General features: G+C 34.2%; 1 protein-coding gene across 1 annotated transcript; it reads left to right on the forward strand.

The window, feature by feature from the left end:
• Nucleotides 1-366: 366 nt before the first annotated feature.
• On the forward strand, nt 367-3,210 carry LOC147539233 (mediator of RNA polymerase II transcription subunit 20a-like). Its single transcript, XM_086643814.1, has 5 exons — nt 367-451; nt 568-710; nt 795-973; nt 2,362-2,451; nt 2,845-3,210. Exons 1-5 carry the CDS (start codon nt 438-440, stop codon nt 3,067-3,069), a joined length of 651 nt encoding a protein of 216 aa, XP_086499940.1. The 5' UTR covers nt 367-437; the 3' UTR covers nt 3,070-3,210.
• The last annotated feature ends 5,811 nt before the right edge of the window (nt 3,211-9,021 follow it).

Consider the following 9,021-nt stretch of genomic DNA (forward strand, 5'->3'; position numbering starts at 1 on the left):
AATGGAACACGACAACACAGTAAGGTAGGTGCAAGTATCGCTGTGTGGAGGTAGTTACAGTGAGGAGATTTTGTGCTTGGAGATGTGAATTTTTGGGAGATCTATCGTTTGGATGGAAGAAAATAAAAGGGAGTGGAAAAAATTCCTGTTGAGATATCTATATCAGTACCAAAAGAGGCGCCTTCAACCTAACGTGGTTACTCGCACTTACCAAGTCAAGGAAGTGCTAGGAGGCGCCAATAACAACGACAAGAGGCGCCTTTAAAACTAGTTGTTATCTACGCTCACATCTTGCGGTGTCTATATAACTTTCTTTTTTACGTGCCTGTAGTTAAATGGGTGTCGATAAAATTTCTTCACATCTTTAAACCCAAAACCTTATGCCTTCTGCTTTTTCCTTTCTCACTACGATCAGTCTTGCCTAGCAGTTAGAGAAGATGACAATCAAATGGTAAGAACCCTAAAAAACCCTAAATTGTATTTGAAGTTTTGAATGTTAAAAATTAAATTTTAGGGTTTTAATTCATCACTTATAAAAAGACCCAATCTTTGAATTTTGTTGATTAGGCTTCTCCATTGGCAACCAAATGCTGGAACCACAGTTAACAGTCAAATTCTGACAGAAGTCTCTCAATGTGTTGAGAGTATGAATGGTACAAAAGGAGGGAGATGGAAAGCTACCCTCACTTACTATAGACCCATTTTGAAAGGTTTGATTTCCCCCTCTTCTGATATGATCAATTTCTCTTTCTAGTTTTAGGGTTTTGAATATTGAAACCTTGTTATCTATTTAGATCAGAGTGCAGCAGCTGAGTATCCAAGAGATTTATTGGGTATTTCACTTCAAGAACAACCAAACAAGTATTACTTTATAATTCGTGGTCATAGGATTGTGGTGGAAGCTGATTCAACAATTCAGATGATAATGGAGAAATCTCAGTCTTATAAAGGAAGGGTATCTCTTAATTTCGAGGTTTGATCTTTTCTCCCTATTGAATTTGTAAAAAGTTAATCAATTTTTGTACTTGGGTATAGTTGATTTTTGATTAATTATGGTTTGTGAAACTTTAATTTCAATTAATGAGTTCAATTAAGTTAGTATTACATTACTTTGATTAAAGACCAAAATTAAAAATCCTATTTTTGAACTCTTTGTTGTACTTTCTCCATTTTCTATCGAAGCAAATACCTAGTGATAACAAGATGATTACCTATTTTTCTGACATAAAGCTTTATGGTTTTTGTACATGGAATTTGCTGCTGCAAATTGAGATTATCTGCCTTGATTAGGTCAAAGTTTGTGTCCATTAACGTACGCTTGAAATAAGTACATAACTACCGTTGAATTGTCTTAAAGGCCATTGGTAAGAACCCGTTACGGTTCGTTAGAAAGAACAAGACATGGCGAGCAAATCCTGATTTGTTTCTGTTAGTTAGTTTGTATTTTCATTGTAATCAATTTACCTAGAAGTAGAGGTAGCATGTTTTATACTTCCACTCGGTTGCGGTAGCCATTGACTGTCATACTTGAGTTACTTATGTCATGGTGGACAACTTACATAGATCTTATCTATTAGCTTAGTTCATTACTTTGTTCTCCAAAAAGCTACTTAGTTAGGTTTTGCAGAATGGGCCGAGTTACCGAGGGATCTACCAAGCATAAGCTAATCTATGGCTGAACCCCCCGAGTCAGCGGTTCAGCAAGTAACTCTGCAATATGCGACCTGTTTTCCTGTTCAAAATGTTTATCGTATCAAATTCTGTCGGGGTGTACCCCTAGTCGTTAGAACCGTTTTCATATTGATTTGGAGCAGTTGCTAAAGTAGCATTACAAATATTGGTTTGTTTGATCATATACTTTTGTTGATTAGGAGATAACTTTCAGGATGAACACCCTCGTAGTTGACTATTGATACCACCTCCCAACGACACCAAAACCTAAAGCATTAATCAATCACAACTTGCATAAAAACTTGGATCCTATTAAGTTTCACATTTGACCAGTAGATGGAAGTGGTAAAAGATGATATTGAGATGTCATTTAGGAGAAAAAAATAGATCCTCATTTGGCTGAATTTTGAAAAATGATAATGTTTTACCTCGTAATCGAGCAAAGTTACCAACCAGAAACAAAATAATTTAATATGTACGCTTTCCTTGACTCCTTATCTACTTCTCTAGAAATAAATGATATTTCCAGAGAGACAAGATCACTGGATGACCTGAAATTTTTGGCCCATGGGCAGTTCATTTGTTTTATCGCCATTTTTAGAAGTTAAAATGGAACTACTTAATGTTGTCAGTTGTTTGTGTTAAATTGGTAATAAACTATAAGCCTTGGTGCATGTTTCTTCTTTATAGGGATTTCAATACCAACTTGGTGACTTTCAATTAAGAGTTGGAAAAGTTGTTCCAATACACTCGGAAAATCTGAGAGGAATTGTTATGGAGGTACTAATTTTGAGATTAACTTTTACTTGAGATCATCTGAAATATGTTTTCTTTACGAAAGTGGTCTTATTCTACATTTAATCTTTGTGCCTAGTAAAATTATCATAACGTTTCATTCACTTACCACACGCGTTTTGACAAACATATAAACCCCATTAGAAGATAGCTTAACAGCTAAAAGTAGATTAAACTGCATAAGAATAGTTTTGTTTGTAGGATTCTACCTGGAAGTTGAGCTTGAGCTGACTCTCCGATTCTCCATTTGTATCGATTTTAAATTTGAGTATAGAATTGGAGTCAAAATTTGATTGGTGACAGTAGAAAATTTGAAGAGTGTTGATCGAAATTTTGTGGTATTAAATGAGTTGATGTTTTCTTGTTTCTTTCTTGCAGGTAGAGTATCTTCCGCTTTCTTCACTAGACAAAGCTAAGCAAGTCATGGAAGACTTTGTCGATCTATGGCAAGAAACTTTATCAGGAAGATCATTACCTGGTCATTTTATGCACATCGAACCAAACTTTTCAGAGTTTGGTCTCTTAGATCACTATTCTTATCAACACACTGTGGTTCAGTATGCTACAGTCATGGCTCAACTCATTGCTGCTCAAAGAAATTAGTGCGAACTTTCTAAGTCTTATATATTCATCTCATGCCCATTTTCTGTTTATTGTGAATTTGTTTAGTTATACAGTTTGGTTGATGTTATTGTTGTTACATGTTATGATTATCAATGGGAGAACTAATTCAATAGTTTGTAATCTTTGATCTTCTAAACCTTCCTTATAGTCGGGAAAACATGGCCTGTTTTTTACTCTAACCTTATCGTTTTAATCTGACGTGTGGTTAAGCAAGTATGGTTACGGTTGACACAATCAAACTAGTCTGGATTGGGATTGAACATTGTTCTCACCATTTGTTTATTAGAAATATGGATTTCATTTGGGCCATTTTTAAGGTGGGCTTTGTCTTGAACAAGGAACTTACGTAATCTCCGTGGAAGCCTGTTTATGCAAAAATCATTTTAGTACGTTTAAAGGCAAACACCATTTTTTACAAATGCACACATGGTGGAAAGGACGCGTACCAAATCAAGGTTTTGCCAACAACTGATAACACAGTTGGTAGTGCATATACTCCAAAATCCTAGAGGTCTCCGGTTCTATTTCCAGAGGGGGTGGAATCCTTTGGGTTGTTAAAAGTATAAATAAAAATAAGTTAGTTGGATTTTAGGCTCATTGATAAGTTAGTAGGGTTTTAGGGCTTAATCTCATTCGTAAGTTACAAAGTTAGTTGGGCTTTTAGGATGTTTGGTAAGTTAGTTGGGTCTAGGCCCCCCTTTGGTTGATATGTAGGCGGTTGTCATGTTTATCACATCTTGATGATATATCAATGCCATGTAATAACTATTGTAGTTTACTTCCTAGAAAAATCAGGGGTTGTACAAAGATACATCACCCCATAATCTAATTGATGAGTGCCTCCGTCCTCCCTTAACAAAAAGATGACAACCATAGAATTCTACCTCAAAATGTAGCGGACGAATTTCTCTACGTTCGCAAATTTTCTTTGGTGACAACCACAAAACTCTAAGAGAGAGTCCAACGAAATTTTACTGAGCGGGTCTGTGATGCTTTCTGAAGGAGTCCAAGAGTCATTACATCATTTCACAGAAAACCTTGGAATGAACACATATATTACCATAGACACTTTGGCCCTTAAAGGTCATTATAGGATTAACATTAAGTTAAACCACGAATGAGCACATATATTGCCATTGACACTTCTGCCTTTAAAGGTCATTATATGATCAACATTATGGTGTCCGTGGAAAAAGAACGGGTATGATGTATTAGAGGCGTACACTCTGGTTGAAACCTTAAACATCCGGACAAATTGATTTCCTTTTTACCTTTAAATTGTATAACACCCTTTAGAAAAAACGCGTTTATGCCGAGAATGTTTGTTGACAGGGTTGCTCCCAAAAATATTGTGCCTTCCAAAGTTCACAGAGGGGCGCCCTATATTTGTCACTGCATTTCTAGGGCAACAATATTTTATATATGAACCACAAACAATTTTTATATGTATAATCTAAATTTGAAGGCTTTGCTTGAGTTTTTCTACATATTCGCTTTCCATTGGTAGAGGTATTTTATATATGAACCACAAACAATTTTTATATGTATAATCTAAATTTGAAGGCTTTGCTTGAGTTTTTCTACATATTCGCTTTCCATTGGCAGAGGTATTGATCATTGACGCTAAACATCATGACAGTTTGTTTTCGATTTCCAATCTTAATTTTTGTTTCTAATTTTAGCATTGTTTAGAGTGTACATGATTCCCCTTCATCCATATATCAACACATTATTCTTTTTTGTTTGAAATATATCAAACACATTATGATGTTTGTCAATTGTCAAGACTAGTGATGATAAAAACACCCAAAAATACATAAAAAAATGGCCACAATTTAAACAAAATTATTCTTCTCTCTCATGTCCCCACAATACCACTAAATACTTATTTTTGAGAAAAGAAGATGGGAGTGGGGGACTCCCTCTCTTTTTATGTATATTACCATATGTTTCTTTTAGGGTTTGGATTTTTGTGTGTAGTGGTCAATTTCTATTTTTCATCAAACCTTTAAATAAACAAATCTCCTTTTCACCCATTTTTATTAAGTATAAAGTTGATTCTAGCTTTTCCTACTCAGAGTTATGAACAATGAATTATTGAATACCCTTAAATTTCTTTCTTATCCTTTTGGTCCGATTTCTACTCCTAACTTAAATTCCAAACTTATGAGTTAAGGCTTTCTTAGGTTGTATATACTTAATTAGTTGTCAGAAAAAATCATCGATTTAATGCAAATCATATCGAAAGTTTGAGCTCACGTAGTCACGTTGAATGTAGGTTGAGGCCAAATTCATTTGTCATTTAAAACCTTATTATATTGCTTTGTTGACTTTGCATTTATTCAAAGATAAGATCGATCATCTTTTGACATTTCTTCAATAAAAGTATAATATCATTGACGAGCAGTTGAGATAGGTACTAATTAGATGAAAGAAAAAATAAATATATTGGTACATTTTTTTCTTGTTTTAGCACCACAAGTAGATATCAACCAATATGACAACTATTTCCTAGTCCACTGTCTAATTTGATTTTGACCTATGCATGAGAGATATCAACTTCTACTAAAATGTGTTGATTTAACAGACTAATTCAGAGGTCGACAAAATGTAGATGTCACCCTTCTATTTCGAATTAGATTGACATATACATGTAACTTTATTCATATTTGTTCTTGTTCGTGTTGTCAGTAGCGCTGGCAGTAAATTAGAAAGTGACATATTGATGGGCTCTTTTAATATGGCTTGTTGCTTCCATTTGTATGGTTAACAACATTATTATTAGCATGAATCCCATAACTATATGAAAAACTTTGAAAACTGACCGACTAAGAAGAAATGTCATAAATATGTTTTTCAATAACGATATTTGCAGGGCGATACTCAGCATCAATCTTAATCCTAATGAGGAGGATAAAGCCATATAGACACTGACAAAATCAGGTAATTTCTCTCTTAAATCCATGTACAATTTTTTACGCAACAATACAATGTATAATACTAATGACCAGATGGATTGGTTCTTTATATGGAATATGAACACTATTCCTCGGATTAAACTATTTCTGTGGAAATGTTGTACGAATAGCTTACCAGTCAAAGCTAGAATTGGCAAGTTCATTGGAAATAATTACTCCTGTACAAACTGTGATGAGGAGGAGACTATTGATCATGTAATGCTGCATTGCCCTTTTGCGAAGGCAATCTGGTTTCATTATCAAGTTAGAACTGATCACATTGATACCACTATTCAATGGATTCAACAATGGAAGTCTCTGGCAGAAGAAACTATTAATCTGTATGCTAAAATTCTTTGGTTACTGTGGAAATCCAGATGTGAAAACTGTTTTACGACGAATAGACAGAATCCAGTACAGATGATAGAAAGGATAAACAACACCACAACAACGCCACTCAGAACAGAAAATTGCATTACCACTAAACGTAAGGAAAAAACGGTTATGCAAACATGGAGACCTCCTTCAACACCATATATCAAAATCAACGTAGATGCCTCTTTTATTAATCTTACTGAACAGGCGGGGATTGGTTACATTATGCGTGATGCAGATGCCAACTTTTTAATGGCAGTAGCAGATACTGTACGAGGGCAGCATGCGGAAGAATGTGAAAGCTTAGCGATATTATCTGGGCTTCTAGGAGCGATGCAACTTCAAATATCTTATGTGCATTTAGAAAGTGATAACAAGTCAATAATCCAAGCTATCAACAGTGATGAAGGATGTATTCAATGGCAATCTAAAAGTATCATCCGACAGATCAAGATCATCAAAGATAAATTTTCAGGAATTATTTTCTCTCATGTGTCTAGAAATGGTAACAGCTATGCTGATGCTTTAGCTAAATGGGGACGAACTCATGAGTATAAGAAAATATGGAATGATGTTGCATCTTTCTTTTCTGAATTCTAATTGGTTTGTAATAGACGCTTTATCTTAATGGTATTTCTTTTCATCAAAAAAAAAGAAGAATTGCACAAACATTTTTTATGATCTCAAACGAAAATATAAAACATCCATTTATTTTGATATGTAAAGTTGATTTTAAAATTATAACTCTACCTATCTGATCCAATCTACCTCAATCTGATCATTAGAAAAATGCTAAAGGGCCCGAAGTTTGAGCCGACCATAGACCTAAAGGTGATGTAGTCGGCCCTAACTTGTCAAACCATGGGGATAGAGAAACGATCTGATCAATTAAGGTCAATTACATCACTTTTCAGCCCATGGTCAGTCTGAATTTTAGGTTGTTTAGTATTTCAGCTAATCATAATTGTACTAGTAAATGAGGGCTTAATTAAAACATTTTAGGGTGCTCAAATGGATATAACTAGTTTTATGTTGGATAGTGTTATGGAAATAAGAAAAGTCTATGGGGAATAAAATATAATGGAGTGCAAAACTACAACTTTTTTTTCAAACACACCCTTTCTTTTATGTCGCTAGAATACTTGCCGAATTTATCATTATCATCTCCTTATCTCTCTATCTTCTCTCTCCTCCCTCTCTCTCCATTTCTCTACCTTTTTCTTTCTCTCTCTAAGTTATGGCAAATGAGCTTCCATTCGTCTGAAAAACCAGGCGAAGGACCTCCGTTTGGAAGAACCAAACGAGGGTTTCGAGAAGGGATCCTCCCAGTGGCATATCCACATAGGGGCGAGGGGAGTCTATAGACCCCATCGCCCCTACACGGAGCCTAAACAGTTTAGTGTTGAAATGTCATTATGCATGTCTTCCATATACGATATTCACCACTTTAAAGATTATATACAAACCTGGTGGTTAGCCCAACAAAAGGATGTTGGATTTTGGGTGCCAGTGGCAGGGGTTCGAATCCTTTTGACTCTACTCTCCCAATATTTCATTTTTTTTTAATCTTCTTCAATTAATCTTTTTATTCACCGGAAACAGAAATTACTTATTGCATTAATATTTTTTAGTTTGATTTTATTTTATCATTTAAAGTTAAGATTACTCAACCAAAATAAATTTGTTTGACAATTATACTTTTTAGTGTTTTCCCCAGATAAAATTTAATTGTTGTAATTATTGTCGTAGTTCATACCGCACCATTTTTCTGGACTTTCTTTTCTTCTTTAGGTGAAAATTCGAGTCTGTATTGTTCGTCATTGTTATACAGAATGTAATTAAATTTAAAATAAATATGAAATATCAAATACAAGTCTAAATTAGAATTAAATTGCGAGTAATTTATTTATGTAATTCTTTTAAGATTCCAACTATAATTTTTTGGTCAAATAAGATATTAGTTTTTCATTTATAAGTGATTTTAGTTTAAATCACTTTTGGAAACTTTTCATCAACAAGTCTGGATTTCGTCAAAAAAATTCTTTAATATTTAACCTCCCTTGGAAGGAATTTCTGGATCCTCCCCTTTGCCAGAATATAGATGAGAGAGAGAGAGAGAGAGAGAGGAAGAAGTGTCGTTGTAATTGATGGTGGAGTCATCGCCGATGTTAGTGGTGGAGACCGTCAGAGTTGATGGTGGCAGGATGGAAATATGGAGGAACCCAAAATTTTGTATCTAAATTTCTTTTTATTTCTCCAAAACATCGACCTTAATAAACAAACATTAACATCCAACTAAGTGATTCCGATTAAATCAGTTATATTAGTTATTTAAAACCAATGAATGATAAATGAATTAACACTAAGGGTGCATAAATCAAATTAGCGAATTAGCTCTCATTTTCCATTAATCCCAAAAAAAAATTAAGCTGCTCAAGATTGTATATGTCCCTACTTCAACAAAAAAGATTGTAAATGTCTGTCTTTATGTTTACGAGGCTTTTGTGTAAAATTAAAGATTAAATAACAGTAGTTATCTTTAAACTAATTATTTTATGACAAAGATGGTCGGAAATACAATGGATACAACTCACTAGAT

This window comes from Eschscholzia californica, unplaced genomic scaffold, assembly GCF_041429995.1.
Source record: "Eschscholzia californica isolate CP2 unplaced genomic scaffold, dmEscCali1.0.p SCAF_5, whole genome shotgun sequence".
NCBI classification, from domain to species: Eukaryota; Viridiplantae; Streptophyta; class Magnoliopsida; order Ranunculales; family Papaveraceae; genus Eschscholzia; species Eschscholzia californica.

Bases quoted from the DNA above. Each gene is read 5' to 3' on its own strand.
- LOC147539233 (XM_086643814.1), top strand. The intron at 711-794 runs GTTTGATTTCCC...TTATCTATTTAG, and splicing joins CTATAGACCCATTTTGAAAG to ATCAGAGTGCAGCAGCTGAG. The intron at 2,452-2,844 runs GTACTAATTTTG...TCTTTCTTGCAG, and splicing joins TGAGAGGAATTGTTATGGAG to GTAGAGTATCTTCCGCTTTC.